Raw genomic sequence first — 25,549 nt, forward strand, 5'->3', positions numbered from 1 at the left:
GAAAATGCATATGTTTTCCTTTACTCTGTTTCTTTGAATCAAATGGACGAATAATGCTACTAAAGAAAAAGTTCATATTTCTATTTTTTGTTCCATCTACTATTCTGACGAATCAAAGAGACTGTAAAGGGTCGTGGGGAAAAAAAAGAATGAACCTTGTTATAAGGTCACAAGCAGAGGGCAAAAGGTAGATTACTCTATTATTATTACAAAAGAAAAGATTTAGTTTTTGAAAAACTTGTACTCCGTGCTACGTTACTTTTCAAACCGTTCATCAGATGTCCACAGGATCTCCCAGCACATGTCATCTTCTGAATTTCAGTCCGAGTTCATGTACCTCGTACGTATACATGGCAGCCACGTAGGCACCGGATGGACGACTAGACGACGAGAGGAGTTTTTGGTTCGTTGGAGCCAAAGCGGGGCTGTGGCCTGTCGCCCTCATCGGCCGGCCCGGCCCACGGTATCTCCGTCCGGCGCGAGCGAACGTGGCGGGATCCTCGGCCCTCGGCACCCTATCCGTGGGCCGATAAGGCGCGGGCAAAGCCGTGGCCGGGCACTCGCGCAGGGGTCGCTCTCCTTCTTCCATCTCCCCCGTGTCCCCCCTTTCCGGTTGGTGTGGTGTGGTGGCTGGCTGCGCGCATCGGCATCACCAGACAAGCAGACGCTCTCGCCCCACCAACCGCAGGCGCAGCCGCGCGACGCAGAGATTTGATAAGAGAGAATGGCGGCGCCGTCGTCCCTCGCCTCCTCCCACCTCTCCCGCCTCGCCGACCTCCGCCGCGCCGCCGTCAACGCCGCCCCGCAGCAGCACCAGCTCCGCCTCGGATGCTCCCGCCGCCGAGCGCAGCGCCTCGTCGCCATGGCCGGATCCGGCAAGGTACCGCGCTCCCTCCCTCTTCCTCCTGATATCCGTTGCTATTTACTCGGATAGAGTTATTGCTCACGCGTTTGACCTCCTCTGCTGTCGTATTGCAGTTCTTCGTGGGAGGCAACTGGAAGTGCGTAAGTATCCCCCCCCCCCTCTTCGCACCCCCATCAGCTTTTATGCGCATGCCTGCACCGCACCGGTTAGGATTCAGGAGTACGGCTGTGGAGATTCCGCTGCGCCCGCGTGACGTTTTAGTCCTCGCGGCACCGTGGTTGCCCCCTTGGGAGTTCCAACGAAATCGGCACGCGTTTTTTATTTGTCGCCATTCATACACAAACCGTGATCTACATCGTGCTGTACTCGGTCGCTTGGCAGAATTGGATTTGCTTTGGTGTCGCCTAGTTTTGCTTGTTTGTCATGGCAATTTTTGTGATGAATTTTATCAAATTCTATGATCTCGAGATTTCAGGGCATCTGATGCAAAACTTAAGAAGCCAATGAATGTTGCTAGTTCTTTGTAGGGCGAATAATCTGCTGTGATTCTTTTCTTAGTCCTATGAGAGGCCATAGATTAATGCACTAGGCAACTGTGCTGGTCTGCTGGCTATTGAGGTTGTAGTTTGGGCGGCGGGGAGAGGGATTCTGAACTGTGGAGGAAATCAAGGGATGTTGTCAACTTGTGATGATATATTGGTTGTGTAGACAGCTTTACCAATCCAAAATAAAGCTGTGAAATCTCTGTATCCCCATTTTATTCTTATGCTGCTGGCATCCTTAATATGAACACTTCTGTTTCTGGGGAGAGCCTTCCTATTTTTATGTATGCAGCTCCTTCACATTTTTAGGGAGCTTCTGCTACCTATACCAAGTTATGTTGCTTAATGAGTGTGTTCAGTTATCTTGGATTTTTTGGGATTGATGTCTATAAACTATTTTCTTCTTGTCTCTGACTTCAGAACGGAACAAAGGAATCCATCAGCAAGCTTATCTCTGACTTGAATGCTGCCACTCTCGAAAACGACGTAGGTAAGCTCGTTTGTGTCTTCTACGTGTATCCTAAGATTATTTTCGTCATGTCTTGCGCAATTGGTGTTCGTGTGTAACTGGTATATATATCATGTCTATGGTGCCTATTTCCATATAGTTTGGATATATTCCTGAATATATCATACTACATGCATCCTGTATGACCAACATGTGGCATGGATACATTTATTCCATGTTGCTAGCAGGCAATTCTGTTGCTTACCAAGTTGGCCAAAAAGGAAGCACCTGAAAACAGAGCTGCTTTGTTAGCTTCTACATGCTCACAAGAGCAACATCCGTGGTTGTTTATTAGATGTGAATTATGCACTCTATATATCAAGTTACCACACCAAAATAATTTATTCTCATGGCGGAGGACACAAGTTGTGAGCACACACCAATGCAGTTACTACTATTAGAATTCCAGACTACTTAAAAAAAGAATGAAGTTCAGATTACTATGCTTGCGCTCTTGTGACTTGTGAGGGTAACATGTTCTACCTTGCACACATGGTTATGTAGGCATCTTTGAGCTATTGATCTGCTCGTTTTTTTAATTAACTCAGCAGGATATTAATATGTACAGCTGTGGTGATACTGCAGATGTTGTGGTAGCACCGCCGTTCATTTATATCGACCAGGTCAAGAATTCACTCACTGATCGCATTGAGGTGTCTGCTCAGAATACGTGGATTGGAAAAGGAGGAGCTTTCACCGGAGAGATCAGGTTGGATACTGTGAGCTAAAACTTGCTTGCCTTGTCGTTTCTCAGTATATATGAGGAGCCACATTTCTGTCTACGACACTGATGACTAAAAAGCATTTTAAGTATTATTTTTTCTATTGGACTGGGATGTTTCTTCTGGGTTTTGATCCTGAGTTTTATTTCCTCGTGGGAGAACTCCAGTGCAGAGCAATTGGTGGACATTGGCTGTCAATGGGTTATCCTTGGTCACTCTGAGCGTAGACATGTTATTGGTGAAGATGATCAGGTAATTGCAAATGCTAGTGAATCGGTACTTCTCTTGCTTGTCCATCCTCTGATTCTGGGATGTTACCGTTGAGATGTATGGTTGCTTATTGCCATGCAGTTATGTAGTTTAGATTTTGGAATTGGGATCTAACAAGTTTATCCAATGCAGTTTATTGGGAAGAAGGCTGCATATGCCTTGAGTCAAAATCTTAAGGTTATGGCATGCATAGGAGAACTGTTGGAAGAGAGGGAAGCTGGGAAAACTTTTGATGTCTGTTTTAAGCAGATGAAGGCTTTCGCAGGTGATCTGTCTTCATCTTCAGTAGTGTAATGACGGGCCTGAACAGCATTGATGTATCTGCAATATGTGCCTGCTTTCAGATAATATTACAAACTGGACAGACGTTGTAATTGCATATGAGCCTGTCTGGGCTATTGGGACTGGAAAAGTTGCTTCTCCTGAGCAAGCTCAGGAAGTTCATGCTGCTGTTCGTGATTGGTTAAAAACCAATGTATCAGCTGATGTTGCTTCTAGCGTTCGGATTATCTATGGAGGTTAGTTCTTGTGTTTTAAGTCTTCTTGGATCACGGTCAAAATGTTCTCTGTTTCACCCATATTAAACTGATTCCTGGAAGATGAACTTAGGTACTCCCTCTGATCCATAATAAGTGTCTTGGATTTAGTACTAACTTTGTACTAAATCGGTGGGAGTACCATAATTGTAGTGCTAGTCTCTGAGAGAAAGCAATTTTGTAAGTAGTAACTCATATTCTATTCAGATCAACCGGAAGCATATATTTCCTGTTATTCTTTTGTAATGTTTGAAATCCCATCCTTACCGCTGCTTCGACCCTCCCAAGATATGGGCCTTTGGGATTAGTGTCCTGCCAATGCTTTTCTACAATATTCAGAGCATTTTATTTTACTTCATCTGTGTGTGCGTGGTTAACACGAACTACTGATCCGATGATCTAACCATCCTCTTATGCTTCTATTGCAGGTTCTGTAAACGCAGCAAATTGTGCAGAGCTAGCAAAGAAGGAAGATATAGATGGCTTCCTTGTTGGCGGTGCCTCTTTGAAGGTACGAGACATTAACATTATATGCATGGAAACTATAGCCTGTACTCATTAGTCACTGCCACAGATCACCCTGCGGTGTTATTTATTCTGGTATTTTTTTGAGCCACGGATTCTGTATCGTATCATCTCAGATCAAGTAACCCCGAAGCTGTGGTGTTTGCAGGGTCCGGACTTTGCCACCATTTGCAATTCGGTGACTTCCAAGAAAGTTGCGGCCTGATGGAGAACGCCTCCATGGTAGAAATAAGTGATCAGAGAGGCAGCTTTGCTACAAAGTCTGAGATAGGTGTTCCCCGTGCGAATCGTGATCGTGTTCAGGTTTTGCTGATTCTTTGCACGAAGAAGAGAATAATGCGAGATGGCACCGTTTTCCTTCTCATGGACCTTTTGTACGGAACGAGGATTCGCTTTGTACGTGAGGTGTGAGCAGTCACTCACACGTGAATTCTGTGGTCTGATCCATCCAAAAGTCAGACGAATAGTCGATGGTGTCCATTACTTTCGTACCAACGTCACAACAGATGACCAGAAGTACTCTCTCTCTTCCTAAACACTCGTTGCTGTTTCAGTATTTAGGAATGGGAGGAGTAGAAAACAAAGTCAGCATAGCATAGTTCAGAAACATCAAACTCAGCCTAATACGAAATCACAAAAGTTATACTAAACTAGCAAAAGAACCCGTGCGATGCTACGGAACAACGGAAAGTGTATCAAGCACGAGCCGGTGGAAACGAAGTCTGGACATTGATTTTTCGATTGGATTGATTTTCATACTGAGATTGATACCGAGATTTTTTGATTGGGTTCAGATTGATTTCCATACTGAGATGGATATGAAGAATTTTGGATTCCATGCTAAGGAGATTGATTTATTTTAGAACTGTTCGTATTATGTTGTGACAAATTTGGACCGTACGATAACTTTCGGTAAATCTAAAACGTAGAATTTCTGCTACTGAAATCGTGAATAAGACGGGAGGGAAAAAAATAAGAGGCAGTGGCATATTGATTGTAATTTTAACGAAGTTGACCGACCAACACCGACCAACGGCGTCCACCCATCACCACCGATTCCAATTTAATATATTGTATTGTAATAGATAAAGCCATGAGGCGTCCAAAGCTCTAACGTTCTACTCCCTCCGTCCCAAATTAAGTGACTTTTTATTACATGCATTTAGACGTTTTTTAAGCATACATACATCCATATTTGGACAAATTTGAGTTACTTAATATGAAACGAGGGGGTAGATGACTTGTTTGCTTCCATGGGTGTATGCAAATAGATAAATAATAAAGTGGGGGATTATTTTCATGGGCTAAGAATATATATTCGTAATGGCGTGTTGTTTATCTTATATTAGGACCTCTTTGGAATTTCGATTGACAGATTTCACTTACGGCTCGTTCGGTACCCATCATTTGGGTCTAGAATTCAGAAATTCATTTTGAATTCCGGAAATCAACTTGTTTGGTTTGCACAAAATTGGCCACAGGAACTCAATCTCAAATTTCATGGAATCACACTATAACTAACCCCAATTCTCTCTAAAAGTCATCATTTCTCTGGAATTGTCTCTCACTCTACAAATTCATGCGGTAGACAAACATGATTTTTGAACTCGGAATTCAAATTCAACCAATAAAATCCTATGAAAAAATGGATTTCATTTCATTTCTACCAAATGAAATGAAAAGATGTATGCCAAACAAATCGTTAGTTTTTTCCATTCTTTCTACGGAGGCCCTTTGGATCAAAGCAATGAAGACCTTCAAAATCCCATGCATTGCATTTTTATATCCTAGTCGTTTAGGATTTCTAGCAAGAGATTCGACTTTCATGATTTTTTTTGTCTTGCGTGCATCTTATCTCAACTCAAATTCCTACAAAAATTCTCCGAAGCATCCAATGAACTATGTTTGCAAATTCATATGTTTTGGTTTTGGTTTCCTATAGGATTCAAAATGGCATGACATCTCAATCCTACATCTTCCTATTCTTTCATTTTAGGAATCCTGCAATCTAAAGAAGCCTTTAAATTTGTCATGTTTGATTGCAATTGTGGTCACAACTATTCGAATAGATTCAACCTGCAAGGTGTACCTATCCTCAAGACAGAGCTGACCGATGGATCCCTTGTAACGAATAGATTACACACTCCAATATTGTGTGGGCTGACCAGATATGACAAGACGTTTTTCGCCTAGCCTTGCCCTAACATGGGAAGCCACCCCAACTGAAAAACATTGTAAAGAGCCATTTATATATCTTTGGCTTGGATCTATCACTCTCTAAAATCGGAAATCAATAGTCGATGATAGGTGGATTGTTAGGACCTCATATTGTGGCATATACTTCAACCGTTGATGAACCATTATAACCCATATGACATGTGGACGGGTTGAATCATTTTTTTTCACGTCCGATTCCAACCCGACCCGTTAGGCCTTCTTTCCCCTGAATCGCCCTGCACCCAACCCGGCTTAACGGGTCAGGTAGTAGCCCGACATGGCAAAAAAAGGGTCCAGCCCGTCCATGTGTCGTATGACATGTGTGTTTGACCTATCAGAAACCTTGTCAAACGACCTAATCTACATGAGTAGGGGTTTGTGAGAAATCTCATTCTAAGAAATGTGGTTAGACAATTAGCAAGTGTGACCATATAAAAAACCTAACCGCAAAATGTATGTTTTTATGAAATTGACTCTAGAAGCGCGGAGACACATGAAACCTTTATTCATGCTAATGTATCCAAGAAACACACATTGAGACCACCGAGAGAGTTTACGAGTGTTATATAGGTGTAAAAGACCAGCAAGCACATCAGACAACTTTATTTTATAATATAGAGAACCGAGGGAAAAAATGGACAATAGAAATGTCATTGGAGATGCATCGAGAGGAAAGGGTGATAGATAAGATAGCATGTTGTTAGGAACAAGATCACATAAAACGGTCCAAAAGTTGAGACATAACGAAGATTCGATGACTAGAAGATTTCACGCCCATATCAACTCAAGGGCTTGTAAAAAATTTCAGGTGGGCTCGCCAGTCACCATGGTGGCTACTCGACCGGCGCACGGAAAACCAATACGGGCTCGTTCAGTAATACCTTTCTCAGTGGGAGTGATAGGAATGATGAAAACATTTCAATCACTGCACGGATTGTTGCAACCGAACGGACCCTTCCATCGACGAGTCGGACTTCAGCGTGCACGAATCTTGAGGTCGAAGCTTCGTTGAGTTCTCTCTTATTGTGACATGCGGGTCCATCCCTTGCATTGAAGCTTGTCATGCCAAATTCCCAATCGGCCTAGGTCACTCTGGAGGCTGTTTGGTTTGAGCACAAAATTGTCCTACCAAAAATTTGGTTAGCCAAATAATTAGTGATGGTTTTGCTAGCCTATGAGTTGGCCAACTTTGGTCAAAAAATTGAACTAAAGTTGGCTATAAATCATTGGTTATCCAAATATTTGGTCACCATCCAACATAACACCAAATTTTGGTCAATGATCAAAAAATTGGTTTGGTATGTTTTGGTAGGAAAACAAACACACCTAGTCACGGTGCAGTACGGGCTCCCTATCGAGAAAGAGAATTATTGCGTACACAAAATACTTGCATCCTTTAAACAACTATTGCACGAACCCAAGCTGCCATCGGCTAATACGTGCTCCTAGTACAGTACTCGAGTACTCCTACTGTAGGACGGAGTGCGTCGTTTAACCAGACCCCGGTTTAAACCGGAATCCATCAGATGCAGCACCGTAGTTCCCTGGCCCCCAATACAGTCGTACGACTGGGCTTAACCCGAGTTGTTAATAATCCCTTTTCGTTTCGCACACCCCTTTCTCTAATCTCGTAGCGATGGAGGATTCCAAGGGGAGCGGTGGCGGCGATAGGCCCAGCGCCGACCACAACCCTAGCCAGAATCAGCCTCCACCGGTCGCTGTTTCCGGAGGGGACGATGATGCCGCAGCCGCAGCCGCGGCGGCGGCGGCGGCGTCAGCCGAGGCAGAGGATGAGGCGCGGCGTCCGTTCACGGCCCTCAGCCAGGTCGACGCCGACCTCGCCCTAGCGCGCGTCCTCCAGGAGCAGGCAAGCGACGAGATCTCGGGGACCAGCCCGTTCCTGTCCTAGGGTTCCGATGCGCGCAACTAACCTTGTCGTTTGGATCGGTGCAGGAGCGGGCGTATATGATGCTGCGCATGAACGGCGGCGGCGGCGGCGAGGGCAGCGATTACGGCAGCTCGGAGGCCGGGAGCTACGAGTACGACGAGGAGGCGGAGGAGGACTACGAGGAGGAGCTGGAGCACCACCTCCGCGTCCACCACCACGAGCACACGACGGGAGACGGCGGTGACGGTGACGGCGATGCTGAGGAAGAGGAAGAAGGAGAGGAGGGTGAGGGTGAGGGTTCTGAGGGGAGTGAGTACGAGGAGGAGGGGTTTGAAGAGGATGAGGATGTGGAGGAAATGGAGCCAGAGGTAGACCCTGCGGAGTACGAGGACGACGAGGCTTATGCACGAGCACTGCAGGACGCTGAGGAGCGTGAGGTCGCTGCGCGCCTTTTAGCTCTTGCTGGAATCAGCGATTGTGAGTATGAATGGATGTTTCTTCATTTCACTTAATATTTTTAGTATGGTTGCTGACATGCAATTTAATTTTGCTCTTTAGGGCGAGCAGTGGAGCATGTAGAGGAGCACGTGAATGATGCGCAGGTAGTAATTCACTTATCCTTTTATCCTTATCTTGGATAGTTGGATATACTTACTTTTTTGTCTTTGGAATCTGGAATAACCGAAGTTCAATCGAACTTTAATTTATACAATTTGTGTGAAGTGCGCCGATGCACTTGCTTATTTTCATTTATACAATGACAAAAGAAGTAGGCCTAATATGATTATTGCCATAAATGTATTGGTGCACTTTCTAGTTTGGGTTTTGTCAATAGCATATACTTTGCGTAATTATATTATAGATTTTTTATATGCTTTCCTTGTCTGCATCATAGATATTGGCTTCTTCAGCATGGGAGATACCTACAAAACTGCAAACTGATTATTGCCGTCATTTGAGATGATTTCCTTAACTTGATGCCACTCTATTTTCCTTTTTTTAGCTTGTAACTGTATCACTACTCCTCCATAAAGCTAGAATTGTGTGTCAATGTACCGATGAATGCCAAAACTAAGCAACACAGAATCTACAATGCTGTGCCCGAGTGGTCAAATTTACCTTTTGTCCTTGGGATTTTTGCATACCACCTCCATGCATCCTCCAATTTTTATGTCTTTGTACATCAATTAGTATTGTGTTTTTGCTTACCATTGATATCAGAAAAATATGAACAGAGTTGCTGACAATTTACAAATTGATATGCTATATGAAATCACAGGATTCCTGGCAGGAAGTTGATCCAGATGAGTACTCTTATGAGGCAAGTAATATGTCAGTCGTCGATCCTTTGGTTGCCTGGCCCTGCATCTGAAGTTCTAAGATGCACTGCTAATGGTTCTAGCTATGGTTTCAGGAACTAGTTGCATTGGGTGAAGTAGTTGGTACAGAAAGCAGAGGTCTATCTGCTGATACCCTTGCTTCCTTACCTTCAGTAACTTACAAGACAAAAGACGTGCAAGATGGCAACACAGAGCAGTATGTCCAAATAATTTAAGTTTCTTAGCTTACAATAATCTATGTTCTGTATATGTTACTATTTTTGTAGAGATGTTCTGCATATGTTAATAAAGTGACGTGCTGATGTGTCATTTGTTTTTTTGCGGGGATGTGTGTCATTGTTTTTGTAGATGCGTATTTTGTTGCATGGAATTTGAGTGACGTGGTGATGTGTCATTATTTTTGTAGATGTGTAATTTGTCGTGTGGAATTTGAGGAAGGTGAATCTTTGGTTGCACTTCCCTGCAAGCATTCATATCATCCTGACTGCATAAACCAGTGGCTCCAAATAAATAAGGTACAGTACGCCTTTTCAATTTGGTTTGCTAGAAATATAAAGTTATTATTCCCCATACTTACGCAATGCTACCTTTTCATGCTGTGACGTGCACAATTATGTGTGTACACCTGAATACTGTGTGTGTGTGGGGGGGGGGGGGGGGGGCAGGGGGGGGGGTTCCTTTACAACCGTGTTACAAGTATTAGGCTATATAGTTGGTCTTTTCTCGTAGTCATTCGCGTCTCATGGTTTATGTTCTGATGCCGTGCTTATTACTCTAGTTATACATAGGGGTTCAATGAGCAGAGCTCAAGTGAACAGGCCCCGGCTCAGCTCGGCTCGAGCTTGTTTAACACCTCGAGCTCAGAGCCAGGCTTGACTTGCGAGCGTATGTCCCTGCCGCCACAAGCCTTCCTTCTATAGCAAGTACATCTTCACTCCTCTGTTGTATGCGAGGTGGTACTAATTTGCTGTGGATAGCTTGTACCAAAGATGGCCCTAGGTGCACCAAATAAATTGTGATGAGGCCTGTGCTCTCATGTGATTGTGGCAGATTTTTCTCTCTTTCATGACCATGAGCTCGCGATTTCCATTACTGACAAGCAAGTAATCTGATTTGATGATGAGTACTGGACTGAGAGCCTAGGAGGATGAATTGATGGGCCTAGGATGCTTACGCTAAGTGAGCTGCGCTGATATGCAGCTCATCAAAATTTACCATTTTGTTTCTTTCAAGGCGATGAGCTGGTGACCTTCACTACTCACTAGCATGCAATCTGATTTCGGTGATGAGTACTGCTGGGTTGAGACTGAGAGCCTAGGAGGTGAAAATGACGGGCATAGGATGCTTACGCTAAGTGAGCTGGCTGGGTACGCACCTTATCAAAATATACCAAATTTCTTCTAGCTCAAGCTCTAAAGCTTGCGAGCTTCAGATAGGCTTGAGCTGAGCTTGCTTACCTGAGCCGAGCCTATGGCGAATCAAGCTTGTCAAACCCAAACTTCTTTCACAGACCTACTTATACAACTTTGGTTTGTTGGTATCCTTGTACCATTGTCTGAAATATGATTTTCCTTGCGCATATTTTCTAGAGTATTATACTATACTACTCCCTCCGATCCATAATAAGTGTCTCAGATTTAGTACAAAGTTGTACTAAACGTGAGGCACTTATTATGATCGGAGGGAGTATCTTTTAGTTTCGTATATCCCTTGTGCTGCCTCAAGTGAAATATCATAAGTAGTAGATCCTATCGAAAGGTATGTCATAATCACAACTAGTACTTCTTGCACTTTCATTACGAGAGTTCAAGTAATTGCTAGTGCTAAAAGCGGTTATCTTGTCCTGTTCGGTCCAATGAAGATAGCATGTTGAAAGATCAAGTACGGGATGATTTCTTTGTACCTCTTGTTCCATTTGGGCTCTGGTTTCTCGAATAGGATCGCCGTCTACAGCTCGCCAATAGGATTGAGTTAACCGATCTACATGGTGTAGTTAGCGGACCCAAAAAGTGTCTAAATTACCAGCACTGAACGATCCATCTGGAAAAGTAGTCTTTTTTTACCATTAGTGTTATTAGTCTTTTTGACTGATAATTACTCCGACAATAGAGTGCATTATAGAGAGATACCTTAGTTTACACCCTGACCTACGCGAGATGACTAGAAATTCAAGCGCTTCCATCTATGGGAGATGACGAGTCATTCCAATGTTGCCTAAATCTATGAAAGATGTGGACAGGGCTAGGTTCTGATACTGATGTATTTATTCATCCGGCAGTGAAGGCCTTGAAATTACGTATAACTCCAGTCTGTCTCTTCTGTCCCACAATGCTGCCTAGCAGTGTCACTGTTACGGTAACTGGATTCTCTGTAGATACAGAACGTGCTGCTCTGTGGATTGCAGTAGTCGCTACATGACCCGTTACTTTATGTTGTATCAAGTTGCTAGTGCTTTCAAATATTGAGCCAGATTCTTTACTATAGCATCGGCAGTCAAAGCCCAAATCAAGTCTGCTATAACCTGGGCCTTCTCCCTTTCTTGATAGAAAAAAATGTGCTCATTGGACCTTCTCCTAAGTTTGGCGGTTACATTAAAAGGTTATTACGCTTGTTTTTTGTTACCTATGTTAGTATTGCTTGTTAACAATGTGGTCATGTGAAATAAATCCTGACTTTGTTTCTTGTAGAAGGCCTTCAATGCTTTGTGGCCAATTTGATCTTATAAAATAAATCTCGTCCGCAAAGCATATACACCTTCTTATTTGTTTCTGATCAAAACTATGCATTCAGTGGTACTATGATGGTGACTAATTCCTGTATGTTAAGTAGAGAGCCACACATCTGGTTAGCTTGTACATTAACCAAGAACTTCAGTGTTTCTGGATCAACAAATCAAGTTGTAGTTATACATGGTGTCACTGTGTTGGACAAGATTGCGATACTCTGGTACTGGCTCACATGTTAGCGATGAAGTTGACTTTGGGATTTCCTTGTGCAAGGGTATTAATCTAGCTGATGTTTCCTTGTGTAAGGTTATTAATCTACCTGATGTTTCCTTGGTATCTTACGTAAGCCATATGTATCATGACTAGATATCAACGTCCTCTACCAGTAGATCGTATCTGGTTGATCCCTTTTTAGCATAGGGTTATATTAGATAAATCGTCTGACATTTATCTCTCTCGACTTATGTGATGTTTGTGAAATGTGAACGTCTGAATACAATAATGCATGTTGGTCTGAAGGTGACAAGCTATCCTCAACAATGTGCAGGTATGCCCTATGTGTAGCGCAGAAGTTTCTACCTCGGAAAACAAGCAAGCATGAACAATGATTATTGGTGCTTGGAAGGGAAAAAGTAGTGGCATCATGCCAGTATCGATGATGTTGAAAAGAAAGCAGCAATGACTTCTACAAACATGAAAAGGCACAAGGGAGTCCTCAAGTTTTAGTCCTCAGTCCTCTCCAAAGCTCAACTTGCTAAAACTTTCTTTGCTTTGCCTCTATGCTCTGTATTCCCTTGCTGTTGTATGAGTCACAGATCTACACTAATTATATTAATATTCTTGTCCATTCTTTTACTCTTTAGTTTATTATGGTCATGGCCATGAATCGATTGGTGCGGTGCAATCTGAATTTGCTGGGATAGACATTCCCAGGTAAAAGCTCTCACAAGATGGAGAGCAGTGCCTATCCAATTTTATATCCAGAAGATTTTAATTGTTATTAATCTACCTGATGCGAAGATGCATTCTCTGCCGCTCCAGAGAACACCGCATTTATTCCGATTATCGTATTTATTGTATGTGAATTAATTGATGATCTATTTATTTTATGCGCATTTATTTATTTCCTGGAGTGCATGGCACACCCTGATGAACTTGCTGTATAAATACACCATAACTCGGATCAGTTGGCATCTCAGCACAGGCAGGCAATATTTGCTTGGTAGAGCAAGGCTGGTTTCTACTCTCCACAGCCTGGTATGTTCCAATGATCTAGCGCTGTACATTCTTTAGTTAATGATTTTTGTTAGGGGTCCAACATATGTCTTTGGCGTTCTATTGTTTGATTTTCGGTTCCGAGACTGCACTTTTAGTTATGATTTTGGTTGGCGCTTCAGAAGATTTATTTGGCTGAGATTTCCGTTCATGAAACTCTCTAGATTTATTGGCGGATGACCGCTGGGGCGGACGATTTCATGCCAGTGGCAACTCCCCCGCTCCGACCAGGTGAGCCGCCATCGCCATGGACCTGCCGGTCAGCACTGGCCCAACCGGCTGTCTCTCGCCACCTGTGGCCGGCGCGCTATCGCGCCACCTCGCCCTGCTCCAGCCACCACCACCGCCGGTCCGCCACCGTCCTGGCCTTCCCTCTAAGCCCGGATCCCATCGTCTTCTCCGACGCCGGCCACCCCCCTCCCCCTAACCCTAAGATAGTCTGCTGAGCTTACCTCGTCGGTTGTCACCTCCTCGCCTCCGTCGTCGCCGTGGCGCTGCCGCTGTCTCCGGCTCGGTCCAGGCTCGGTTGAGAGAGATGAACAGGCGAGAAGGAGAAAGACAAACGGACTGAGAGAGATTTACGGGAGAGAGAAATTCAGGGGAGATTGGAGAGGAGATAACGAGTGACGTGGGGCCCGCGCAGCACGTGTCGCGAATCGTCCACGCGGTGCGTCGCCGAAGAGAGAATCCCGATTTATAGTGATGGGAAAAGCGCTATGTTGATGTGAAGAAGTAGGTTCTTCATTTGTTTCCCAAGAATTTTGCTCGAAACGGTATGTATCTTTGCGGGATTATTATGGAATTGTTAGTCTGTGATTGGATCGTGATAGTTTCTGATAAAGATACGGGGAGATCTTGACCCGAATTTCTGAGCAAAACGTATGATGTCGTCATGCTCCAACATATATAGTGGTTGTTCTATGATATAATTCTGATTTTGAGTTTGCTTTCAGACAAAGTTTCGGTGTTTTGCCTTTAGCGTAGTTGCTTCGTCTGTTTATATGCCATCTGAAAGAAGGGGTGTCGTGGTGTGGTGTCATGGCAGATGTCATAGGATGGTTTTACTTGGGGCTGATGGACGAAAGAGAAATCGGAGGAGGGAGGACGTGAAGAAGAACACGCACGATTCACACAAGAACACATAGATTTACCCAGGTTCGGAGCCCTTTTGTCGAGGTATGACTCCTACTCCTGCTTTACTGTATTAGCTGAAATAGGCAAGCTCTACAATGGCGCTCCTTGAGCTGTATTCTTGAGGAAGAAGAAGAAAAAGGAGAAACCCTAAACTATCTAAGTGCCCGATGTCCTCTCCAGGGAGGTGTGGTGCTCTATTTATGGACCAGGCATGTCACACTGACATGCGGGCCGAGGCTAACGTCACTTTCCTTGGGCCCCACCGGGCACGCAGCTCGGTTCCCTCCAGGCAGTACCGCAGGGAACAAGACAACTTTACTTTCCCCTGCCAGCTTGCAACGGGTACAGCTATCCTCTGCCGGCTTCCGTCATAGATTCCCTTTCGGTGCTTCTCTAGCGTGGTCACCTGACACCGGTACGCAGGCGCTGACTGCTTTTCTGAGATGATAATGGCGCTGCTTTACTTTGCACCGCGTGGTCAGGATAAGACCGTTGAAAAATCTCGGCACCACCGAGGTCAAGGGGCTCGTTCTTATCCTGCAAACTTACAAGATAAGAAAAATATGCCGGCATACGTCCGGGATGCCGGTTTAGTGTTAGTTTAACTTTATGATGCCGGTATACGTTGCTATGCCGGCTTTGTCTCCGTCATCTCGGTTAGAGTTGTGTCGCCATGACCCTGCATGGAGTCCTCACCGACTTCCTGTGTGACCGTGTCACTGTTTTATGCCTTTTTTGTTGTTGAGAAGTACTGTTTTATGCCTTTGCTAATGAAGTTTCCCCTCTTTTTTCTTTCTTTGTTTGCTCTCTCGGCAGTCTGGAGGCCCACCAAGCATGGAAGGCTTCGGGGACAACCAAGCCCAGCCAAGGAACTCGCTGAGTTACCTCCGCGCTGTTGCTCGCACCATCGCTCCCGCACAGGGTAGTACCCAGGCCCATCTCGGGTCGAACAACCGTCTCAGGCGTTCCAGCTTCGTCCCATGGTCCCTCGACGTTTCCAGAACCAGGCAGGCCTTTCCAACCGGGAGCTTCCAGCCCAACAACATCCTCGCAGCTCCGCCCTCCACAGCCGGCGCGGGGGGAAGTACACAGAACCCTCCTGTCGGGTCTGTCTGCGTCTGCCCGTCATGCCAGTATGGTCGGCTCCTCCCCGGACTGCCGGTGGCTCCGGCCTGGAACGGTGTGTTTCCGGCCCCGCACTTCCAGCCCAACGGCACCATCCTCGGGCCCCTGCACCACCGGGTTGGTTCCGCTGCCTCTGGAACGATCGGCAGTTCGTTTGGAGCCACAGCAGCCATGGCCCGAGGCACCGGAGTACGGCAGCAGCGGCATGGTGAGATCAGAAACAGCACGCCGAGCGGCGGATCAGCCTGACCTCGGCCCGGATAGCTCAACGGGCGGCCCGGTGAGCGCAGGGGCCGGGCTCGAGCTTCTGGCGGACACCGCCGTTGCACAGCCGCGCGCAGAGCCGACGCAGGTTGCACTTGGCACTGGCACTCGCACTGGCCAGTGTGCGGCTGGCGGCGGCCGCGGAAGAGCGGCGGGGAATCGGAGGACGGAGGCGGCGCGGAACGTGGACAGGACGCGGCGCCTGGAGAGGCGTGCCAGGGCGAAGCTTAATCAAGCTAGAGCTCGCGCCGACATTCTGGAAGGTGAATGACCGCCTACTCCATTATACCACTACTTGTACTACGTTGTCTCTGCTTCGATCGATATATGGCTAAACAGTCCCATTGCCTTTTTTTGTCTCTCTGACTCGTGGCAACCCAGGTGGTCGCAACGACTAGGAGCCATCTGGTCCTGGCTTCTGAATTGCAAAGGAGATGGTTCGTTTTATGCCGGTCACCTGCATGTGTTTTATTAGCATCAAGATTTTTGGAGTTGCTAGGCTTCGCTTAATCTATGTTGTACTTGGACTTGTATCTTTCTTTCATGCCAATGTGCCAATTATGTGTGACGACTTTTAAAGTCGTGTTGTTGTTTTATTACGTGTGATGACTCTTAAAGTCGTGTTCCTTTTGTTATGATATATGAATTCAATAAAGTCGATCAATTTTATTTCAATCTTTCTTATTACTGGTGTGTATATGTATTGTGGAGTAAGTAGTAGTTTTTTCCTTCAGATGAAGAAATGTGGAGTGGCCGAGTGAGTGAGCCAGTGAGGCGAGTCCGGTCACTGTTTTGTTTTTTAGAGGATCCGATCACTGCTCAGAGCCTCAGACTGTGCGGGAGGCTGTGGTGGAGAAGATTTCTAGTGCTACCAAGCCATAAGGTGTTTCCACAGAGTGCTATGCTCCCGATCAATATGGGTCATCCAATCTAAATCCAAGGGACAGAACTAGAACATTTGACAGTTTTGCACTTGGCACCTTAAGTTTTGTGTGAATCAACCCTCGCTACACTCTTTTCTTTAGTAATTTTTCTTTTTACACACTAGGTTTTGCAGTGATTGATGCTAATGAATTTTTTATTGGCATACCATTGAAATAACTGATGCTAACGGAATTTCAAACGACTTGCAATGAAATTTCAATGATATATCAATGAAATAATTGCACGTTTGGATTTTCTAAGGTGTGTGTGAAATTTCAATGAGATTTTAATTGCACGTTTGATTTTGAATGGTGCATTTGTGAAATTTCAATGAGGTTTTAATTGCATTTCGAGTTTTCAATGGTGCGTCTTTGAAATTTCAATGAGATTTCAGTGAGACTTGTTTGAAATTCGATCGGTGCGAAACAAAATCATGATTTTCAATGGTGTGTCTGTAAAATAGCAATGAGATACTTGCAATGAGATCTGTTTGAAATTCAAAAATCCAAAATTGCAATCCATGGTACACCAAATCTTTCAATCCAAAAAAATGATATTTCATACATTGCAATCAAAATGCAAGTTGAAAAAGCATCCTCTTGCAGACCGAAGCCGCTGCATCTCGCCGGCTCGAAGACCTCCATGGTGGCGCGCGACCGCAACTTGTTGCCTCGGCGAGCCGCGCGGCCCATCTTGCACGCCTCCTCGGCCGCCGTCTCGGCGACCCCGTCAAGCACGGCCTCGCGAGGCGGGATGTGGCTCGCCGGGGTGAGGGGCGTGTGGCGGGCGTGGTCGGCGATGACGAGTGACGGATCTGCTGACGGAGGCGGCGGCAGCCGGCGGTCCCGCCCGCTCGCGGCCGACGGCGCGACGCGCAGAGGGTCGCGGCGGGGGACGGGGCCTGGACAGGCGGGTGCACGACACGGGGCGCACTCGGGCACCAAATCCGGGTTGGGATCGTCGGCGGCGGTGGCCGAGGTGGAGCGGGCGAGAGGAAAGAGGAGGGAGGAGGGACGGCCCCGGCGAAGGACGGGCGCGCCGCCGCCGGCGAGGGCGGGATGAGGGTGGAGCGTGAGCGGGGGCAGAGAGAGGGGGAAATGTGAGAGAGAGGGGGGATCCCGTGACATGTTTTGAACAAAACCAGGGGCCCTTGTGCATATGTGCTAGGGTGGGGCTGAGGGACGCCTTTTATGTTTAATCGTGTCCGTTGAATCAGATCTCACGGTCCAGATTCGGGTGGAGTATGGTATCACATGATGGGCTCGTAGCACAGGAAATCTTCTCGGCTGTGGTGGACTTTTATGGGCCAAACTGAAACGTTGCCAATCCTAGTTCGGGCCGAAAACTAGGTCGGTTTAGGAAAGCCCATCTAAGCTGCCCGGCGGCTAAGCCATCGCAGAAAATCGACGCGTTCCCCAAATCGCCCTATTCTTCTGCTCTCGGCGACCCGTCCTCCCGCCGGCCGCCGTCTCCACCCTCCCGTAGGGCCGCCGCGGCGGCCACAAGGAAGAAACATAGTCGGCATAACCGAATAGTAGCAGCTAAAGGGGGTAATCCGAGGAGGGGAGGATGTCGGGGTTCGGCGACGGGTACGTCGGCACGGCGCAGGACGCGGTGAAGATCCGGCGGCTGGAGAAGCAGCGGGAGGCGGAGCGACGGAAGATCGAGGAGCTGAAGAACAAGAACGCTGACGGACAGCCAGGGCTCCTCCAGTTCGGCTCCAGCACCTCCGAGGTAACATCGTCCTCCCATCAGCAATCCATGGACCCCTCTGTCTCGCTACCGAATCTTTTTTACTGTACCTTGGTTGATTCACTTAGTATCCTGTATGCGGGGATGGATTTAGACTAATAACATATGCGTGTGTTGTGAGAAAGCTGGATTGGCACCCGCTAAACGTAGACATCTGGGTGCGGTTTGGCATGCGTACTTAATGCTGGATTGGGCAACCCCGTACTACGTCGCTACCTTTGCATGCAAATTCATGGACAGTTGTCTATTGTGGTTCCATGACATAGAGCTTTACTTGGATAAGTTTACCCAGAATGAGAAGTTACAACCTCCAAGTACTACTATATTATACTATATCAGTTTTGAAAGTACTGTGTAACTTTATATACTGCCATTGGACTCTATTTACAAGCTAACGCTAAGAACTTCGATTTTCAGATTCTCGAGACTGCATTCAAGAAAGAAACAGTCGGTCTAGTTACGAGGGAGCAGTATGTTGAGAAGGTAATAGACAAACTGTTTACATACATCAGCCTTTGCTCAGATATTCCTTGAGAAGTGAAATTTGGTCATCTAATTTATTTATTACCCATGTGCCTGAGCAGAGGGTTAACATACGAACTAAGATTGAGGAGGAAGAGAAAGAGAAACTTCAAAAATTGCAGCAAGAGTGAGTTTGAAATCCTTTTGTGGCAGAGCCCGAATTTTTGTTGTATTGTTTCCTTATACCAATTTAAATGCTCTATTGTTGTTTTCAGAGAAGAAGAACTGCAAATGCAGAAAAGGAAAAAGAGGAGAGTGAGGGGAGATCCACGTTTGTCTTTCTGTGATGACATTGAGAACGGAAGTGACGAGGATGAGTTTGAGAACCGTACGATCCTTTCCTTTTAGTGGTCTTTCAGTTGCGTACTGTTTGCTTAACTAGCATGCGAATATTTCTATTTCTCAAGCATATAGATTTTCTCTTCATATATAATCTAGTCACGTGTTACCTGTTGCATTGAGTATGGTTTTCCCATGTTTTGTGTGTTGCCTACTTTTGTGATCAAGATTGTTGCTTGCAACATGTGGATCATATTTTGTCCTTGATTCATGTACTAGCATAGCTGAGACATTGTCAATGAATTTCATACAATGTAGAACAATTGTTATTCGGTATGTACTTGTTTTCTTTCTCTCGCAAATCAAATATTCGTCTTAGTTTTCAAGTTAGAGTAGTCTTCTTTTTTATTTAGTACTCCCTCCGATCCATAATAAGTGTCGGGGATGGATTTAGTACAAAGTTAGTATAACTTAAACTTTGTACTAAATCCCAGACACTTATTATGGATCGGAGGGAGTAGGTCTTTGTTCAAGAACCACAGTGATCTTTTAGACCGAGGATCCTTATGTTTAAAAAAAATCAGCCACCTGTCCTGCTTTGCTAAGTTATGCTTCAAGTGCTGATGGGACAATCATTTAATTGATACCACTGTAGGTTGTAATGTTACATGTTTCTTGAAAACTTGCATATAAGGTTGTGCATAGATGACCTTGTGTCGAAAGTTGGAAACAACCAGACTTTAAATCAGATAAAGTAAATGACCTGTTCGTGGTCAGGGCTTAATTCAGAATGAAGCAAATGTTCTCTTCATTTTACACTTTCACTATTTATGTTCATAGTAGTGGTACCGTGAGATATGTATTGGCTAATTGGCACCCTTTCTGTATGCCCAGTCCCTTTGAGTAATAGATTAACAGTATTATTGTGTTAAAACCAATATGAACATTATGCTCGTTATTCATTGCAGAAGAGACTCAAAAGAAACAACTTGGAAAGGATCCAACAGTTGAGACAAGTTTTCTGCCTGACAGGTATATCTTTTAGCTATGATTAGTACTTGAAGTGCTGATTGTTGTTTCCGATCTTTGTTTAACCTGCAAGCTGTTTGCTAAGAATGATCCATCAGAGAGCGAGAGGCAGAGGAACAAGCAGAGCGAGAACGTTTGAAGAGGCAGTGGTCGCGTGAGCAAGAACTGATCAAAAGTATTGCCACATGCTGATAGCATACCTCATAATTTATCTAATGTGCATCTTTTTCTTTTTGTATAGTGTTCGCATCGGAACTGATTAACTAAACATATCGCTATTTCAGATGAACCTCTTTCAATCACTTACAGTTACTGGGATGGTACTGGGCACAGGAGAGTCATCCAGGTGCATTTCAACACTGGACAAAATTATTCCTCTTTTGATCGTTCTAAAGATGTAACTGTACATTCAAACAAAGCCTACTACATTCCCAGGTTTGTAAAGGTGACTCTATTGGAGAATTCTTAAGGTCTGTTCAGCAGCAGCTTGCCCCGGAGTTCCGTGAAGTACGGACAACATCGGTTGAGAACCTACTCTACGTGAAGGAAGATCTTATTATCCCTCATGTATGCAAAGTTTGATTTTGTTCCATGATAAATTGCACTTTTGTTTCGTTTATTAAGCTTACCCTGTTCTGATCTTATGTTCATTAATTTTGATTTGACAGCAACACAGTTTCTATGAGTTAATTATTAACAAAGCGAGGGGCAAGAGTGGACCAGTAATGCTCTTTTTTCCTTTACTACTAGAGTTTCTTAACTCTAATATGCTTTTAAATATTCTAGAGCTTCCCCCAGTTTTGAAACATTTATATATGTAAACAAATATGCATCTATCATATGTTTGTGTTTCTTACTATCTTACTTGCTTCCTTTCATTTACTAGTATCACCTATCATCAGAGTACTTGTATCTTATGTGCTGTGTTGATCTAGTTAACTTATTAAGAACATGGACGATGAAACTGTAATACAGTAACAAAGTACAGACCAATAGTCCCAACTCAATCCTACAAGTTCTTTTTTTCTAGATGAAGTCTACATGGTCAAAGAGTTTACTCATTCACTGATGCTGATTTCTGTTTACAGCTTTTCCACTTTGATGTTCATGAGGATGTGCGAACCATTGCTGATGCAACAAAAGAGAAGGATGAGGTGACTTACCAATTTCTTATATTTGTGGTGCCCGTGTGGTACTCAATGCATTCGAAATCCAAATTTCTAATCTCATGTTTGATAATTGCAGTCTCATGCGGGGAAGGTTGTAGAGAGGCATTGGTACGAGAAAAACAAACATATATTCCCAGCGTCGAGATGGGAGGTTGGCATTGACCCTTTTATCTTTTTCATACACTTTAGAATGATGTGTCGAAAAAATATGTTTGGTTTGTCAGCAATTCCGTCCATATTGTAACCACCGGTATTTTCTTGCAGATATATGACCCAACTAAAAAGTGGGAGCGCTACACGATCCATGGAGATTAAAGTGATGTAACATGATACAACATGGTTTGGGGACGAAGCGTTGTTACTTTGGATTTCTGTAATCGCTAGCACAGTAATTTACTAGTGCCATATTCAGACATCATTAGTCTTGTTTGCAAGCATTACCTTCCTGAACTGTACTGTGTTGTGTGTACCTGTATGCTATTGAAATTTTTTCTTGAGAGCAGTCCAATAATTGGATGGCGTTTCTTTTCGACTACCATATTCCCGTTATTCTCAATCCTTTTGGTGCCTGCATAACCGTTTTCATGGGCAAATCACATTTCCAATACTTGTACATAGTTGATTTACTAAGTTGCTAAACTAGGAATATGTTGAATATAAAATCATAAATGTATCATAATTTTCCGATGCAATTTTGTTTCATATGCATCAAGGTTCCGGTTAATTTCTCAAAAACATGCTGAGAAGGCTGGGTTAATTTCTCAAAAGTAGCAGCAGGTTGAGGTCTCTACCAGTTCACCTAATGCCCCAACAGGCCAACTATTGGAACAGGTGAACCCAACAATAATGTCCACATCTGACTCGATCCTTGTAGTACCATCTGTAACCGAAGCTTTGTCCAAACTTGGTTAAGACTAATTCCGATCCCTCTACTCCATCACCTCCATGCAATACACACCTTTCTCCTACTACACTACACACTGGACTTGCTCCACAGGTTAAAGCTTTGCACCAAACCCTCCTCCTCCGCCTCCATTAAAACCCTACACAATTGCCAAGCTTCTCCTCACATCATCTCAGTGGTCTCACCATGGCTCCTTACCTCGCAGTCCTACTACTCTTGCTGCGCTTCTCCTCCGGCGCCCTGGCCGTTTCCTCCAGCTACATCGCAAGGAGCACCGAGCAGCAGATCATCGCCACCGCACCGCCCGCCGCCTTCTCCGACACCACCGATGCACAGAGCGGCGCCGCGCCTTTCCTTGCGTCGCCCTCCGGGTCGTTCGCCGCGTACCTCCGCCGCGGCAGCAGCTCCTCCGGCGGCAGCGGCGGGGACGACGACGTGTGCTACGTCGAGATCGTCCAGCAGCCGGCCGGCGGCGGGGGCGGCAGCAGCAGCGTGTGGGAGTCGGACTGCACGCCGGTGGGCGCCGCCGACACGTGCGACCTGGCCTTCTCGCCCATGGGGCTCGAGCTCTTCGCCGGCGGCCACTCCCTCTGGGACACCGGCGTCGATTCTTCCGGCCCTGCGTTGCTGAGCCTCGACGGCGCGGGCGACTTGAGGATCGTCAGCAAGGACGGTATCACGGTCTGGCGGTCCACGGGAGACCCCTTCACGGGCCAGAGATGCGGCGCGGCCGTGAAGCCTTCTACGGACGTGCTCCCGCCGCCGGCCTCGAGCACAGCGACCGGAGCGAAGCTCCTGCCACCGCCGGTGACGGCGGCGTCGAGTCTTGCTGGCTCTTCATGGGGCTCGGACTTCACTTTCGGGGACCAAACGGCGCCTCCATTGGACACAGACACGCCGCCAGCTGACGCTTACTCGCCTGGCATGCCGGCTCCGCCACCGCCGCCGGCTGACCCGTCAACGGACTGGCCAGACCTGCCACTGCCTCCCCCGCCCCCGGCTGACACGTACCCGGTGGTTCCGATCCCAGAGTCGCCAGACCAGCCCCTGTTCTCGATGCCACCACCAGCACCGGCACCTCCGACTGCCTTTGTTCCCCAGACGCCATCATCTCCTCCTCCACCTCTCGCCACGCCCCCGCCCCCGCCCCCGCCGCTCGTGCCATCTCCCGGCGCAAGCGGCATCGCGACGCCACCAGATTCATCGGGCGACGACGGCACGGCGTTCCCGCCGCCGCCGCCGCCTGTCGGAGCGCCGCACCACGCGCGCCAGCTTCCCCTGGGAGCGGCGTCTCCGCCGGTTTCGGTTCCGGTTATTCCGGGCGCGATGGCGCCGAGCGCCGGTCATGCTCCTCATGGGCTCCCGTTCGGACAGGGGCAGGGGCAGGGAGTGTTCGGGCAGCAGCAGAACCAGGTGCTGAATGGCGGCGCCGGCGCCGGGCAGCCGTTGGAGGACAGCGCCGGCGGGTGGTCGAGCAGGGAGCGCGGCGGAGGAGCGGCCGTGATGAGTTTGAGCTTGGCTTTAGTTGGTCTGATGGCTCTGGCTGTTGGCTTTTAGTCTCTTTCTCGTTTTTGTTTGAAATTAAAGCTTGCATCTCATTTTCTCTGCCGCCTGGCTGGGTTCGTTCTGGAGTTATGCTGGCCTTGTTCTTGGGACTAAATTAAATTAGCACGGAGCACTACTACTCTCTATTTCATAAAAATTGTCACGGTTTTAGACTGAAACTAATTCAAAACCGTGCCGTGGTCTGCTTTTATATACCTAATCTACCATGTCCATGTAATGCTTTGTGTTCCGTTGTCTGAAATTTTATTAAATTTGAGTATGCATTTCTAAGCCTTTGATCGTTGCCCAGCAGTCCAACTCCGAGTCACATTTCAAGTCTTTTCATCAACATGCCACTGCATCTCCAACTCCGAGACAATTACAAACTAAAAAGGCAGCTGGTAAAAATATCTATCCCTAGTCATTAAACCTACAAGAAACGGATCAGACGAAAGATAGAACCTGTAATCACTTGGACGAGGTCCGATGGAAATGTATGACTTTTTCCAAAGTCAGCTTTTCAAAGATGTCAGTATGAAGGCATATGTTTTATTGCAATGTAGTTATGTTGTTCTTTTTTCACGCGAGATCCATGCCATGTGACACCATATTCTGTCATTTGTATGCTATCTTATCATGATTTTCATTGGTTGGTTTCATCACCGATCATCAGATCTTTCTCGGATGGAAGCGGCACAAGCCTTTGGAACTCATAGTCTCGTACTCCCTCCGTCCAACAAAAGATGTCTCAAATTTGTCAAAATTTGAAAGTATCTAGACATGACTTAGTGTATAGATGCATTCAAATTTAGTCAAAGTTGAAACATCTTTTGTTGGACGGAGAAAGTACATACTTCCCGTTTTCTCACGTCAATGAATAGTACACATTAGTTTGTAACTTTGTACTAATGTGTAAGTCATACTTCCTGTTTCTATATGTACCAGAAATTATTTTCAATTGTGTGAGAACTAGCAAAATCATTTGTTATATGTGAGGCGCCATCCATGTATGTCCTCCATTGCTTGCTTAAATTGGCATATACAATGTCATCGAATGTGCAATTTACTCCTAGTAATTGGCCTTGTTGGCAATTTAGAGCTGCATGTGTGTTGTGAGTTAAAGATGTGGTTACGGATCAATCAAAAAGGTGATCAGGTTAGGGATCAATCAACAACGTGATCACAACATAATTTTTACCATTTTAAAGGGATTATGTTTATCATTTCATCGGCACTTGCTTAGTGTAACATCCTAAATTTTGTAATTCTTGATCTCATGATTTATTAAAGAGCATAAATTGATTTAAATCGAAAACGAGTTTAATCCTTAGCAAAATTTGGTCTTCTTTGAATTTTGTTGGAATTCAAGTTCCTAATCAGAGAGAAATCTGCTAGAAATATTACTTTTCAGATTATTTTCTGACCAGAAATATTACTCTAACCCATCCTTTTCTTGGAAGTCAATACTCTAACCCATCCTTTTCTGAC

The 25,549-nt window shown here is 45.6% G+C and overlaps 5 protein-coding genes and 1 long non-coding RNA gene across 7 annotated transcripts; 5 read left to right on the top strand and 1 right to left on the bottom strand.

Annotated features, from left to right (window-relative positions):
- The first annotated feature begins 571 nt into the window (after positions 1-571).
- On the top strand, positions 572-4,481 carry LOC100829343 (triosephosphate isomerase, chloroplastic). The gene is made up of 9 exons (XM_003578466.4): positions 572-880; positions 979-1,005; positions 1,828-1,897; positions 2,501-2,624; positions 2,805-2,889; positions 3,040-3,172; positions 3,252-3,425; positions 3,872-3,954; positions 4,117-4,481. Exons 1-9 carry the CDS (start codon positions 725-727, stop codon positions 4,171-4,173), a joined length of 909 nt encoding a protein of 302 aa, XP_003578514.1. The 5' UTR covers positions 572-724; the 3' UTR covers positions 4,174-4,481.
- Positions 4,482-6,777: 2,296 nt separating this feature from the next.
- LOC112272410 lies at positions 6,778-14,003 on the bottom strand. The gene is made up of 2 exons (XR_002966177.1): positions 13,867-14,003; positions 6,778-7,310 (listed from the first exon to the last, which is right to left on the bottom strand). It is a non-coding gene; the product is annotated as an uncharacterized LOC112272410 (long non-coding RNA).
- On the top strand, positions 7,701-13,006 carry LOC100829650 (E3 ubiquitin ligase BIG BROTHER-related). The gene is made up of 7 exons (XM_003578467.4): positions 7,701-8,052; positions 8,139-8,550; positions 8,632-8,675; positions 9,353-9,394; positions 9,488-9,609; positions 9,820-9,928; positions 12,687-13,006. Exons 1-7 carry the CDS (start codon positions 7,822-7,824, stop codon positions 12,738-12,740), a joined length of 1,014 nt encoding a protein of 337 aa, XP_003578515.1. The 5' UTR covers positions 7,701-7,821; the 3' UTR covers positions 12,741-13,006.
- Positions 13,326-16,612, top strand: LOC104584719. Of its 2 annotated transcripts, XR_002966176.1 has the most exons (4): positions 13,326-13,396; positions 14,460-14,590; positions 15,365-16,200; positions 16,319-16,612. XR_002966176.1 is itself a non-coding variant. In XM_010240130.3 (2 exons), the coding sequence occupies exons 1-2, from the start codon at positions 15,684-15,686 to the stop codon at positions 16,333-16,335; spliced, it is 534 nt and encodes a 177-aa protein (XP_010238432.1). In that variant the 5' UTR covers positions 15,431-15,683; the 3' UTR covers positions 16,336-16,612. The 2 variants fall into 2 exon arrangements, 1 of the variants encoding a protein (XP_010238432.1); XM_010240130.3 differs by lacking the exons at positions 13,326-13,396; positions 14,460-14,590 and having other exon boundaries at positions 15,431-16,200.
- Positions 16,613-18,250: 1,638 nt separating this feature from the next.
- LOC100829960 (protein XAP5 CIRCADIAN TIMEKEEPER) lies at positions 18,251-22,150 on the top strand. Its single transcript, XM_003578468.4, has 12 exons — positions 18,251-18,595; positions 19,031-19,096; positions 19,198-19,262; positions 19,351-19,463; positions 20,383-20,446; positions 20,542-20,618; positions 20,728-20,789; positions 20,879-21,010; positions 21,112-21,165; positions 21,532-21,597; positions 21,689-21,763; positions 21,877-22,150. Exons 1-12 carry the CDS (start codon positions 18,431-18,433, stop codon positions 21,925-21,927), a joined length of 990 nt encoding a protein of 329 aa, XP_003578516.1. The 5' UTR covers positions 18,251-18,430; the 3' UTR covers positions 21,928-22,150.
- A 107-nt stretch (positions 22,151-22,257) lies between these two features.
- On the top strand, positions 22,258-24,311 carry LOC100840658 (formin-like protein 5). The gene has a single exon (XM_024455178.1). The coding sequence runs from the start codon at positions 22,703-22,705 to the stop codon at positions 24,071-24,073; it is 1,371 nt and encodes a 456-aa protein (XP_024310946.1). The 5' UTR covers positions 22,258-22,702; the 3' UTR covers positions 24,074-24,311.
- The last annotated feature ends 1,238 nt before the right edge of the window (positions 24,312-25,549 follow it).

Source organism: Brachypodium distachyon, chromosome 4, assembly GCF_000005505.3.
Source record: "Brachypodium distachyon strain Bd21 chromosome 4, Brachypodium_distachyon_v3.0, whole genome shotgun sequence".
In the NCBI taxonomy this organism is placed as follows: Eukaryota; Viridiplantae; Streptophyta; class Magnoliopsida; order Poales; family Poaceae; genus Brachypodium; species Brachypodium distachyon.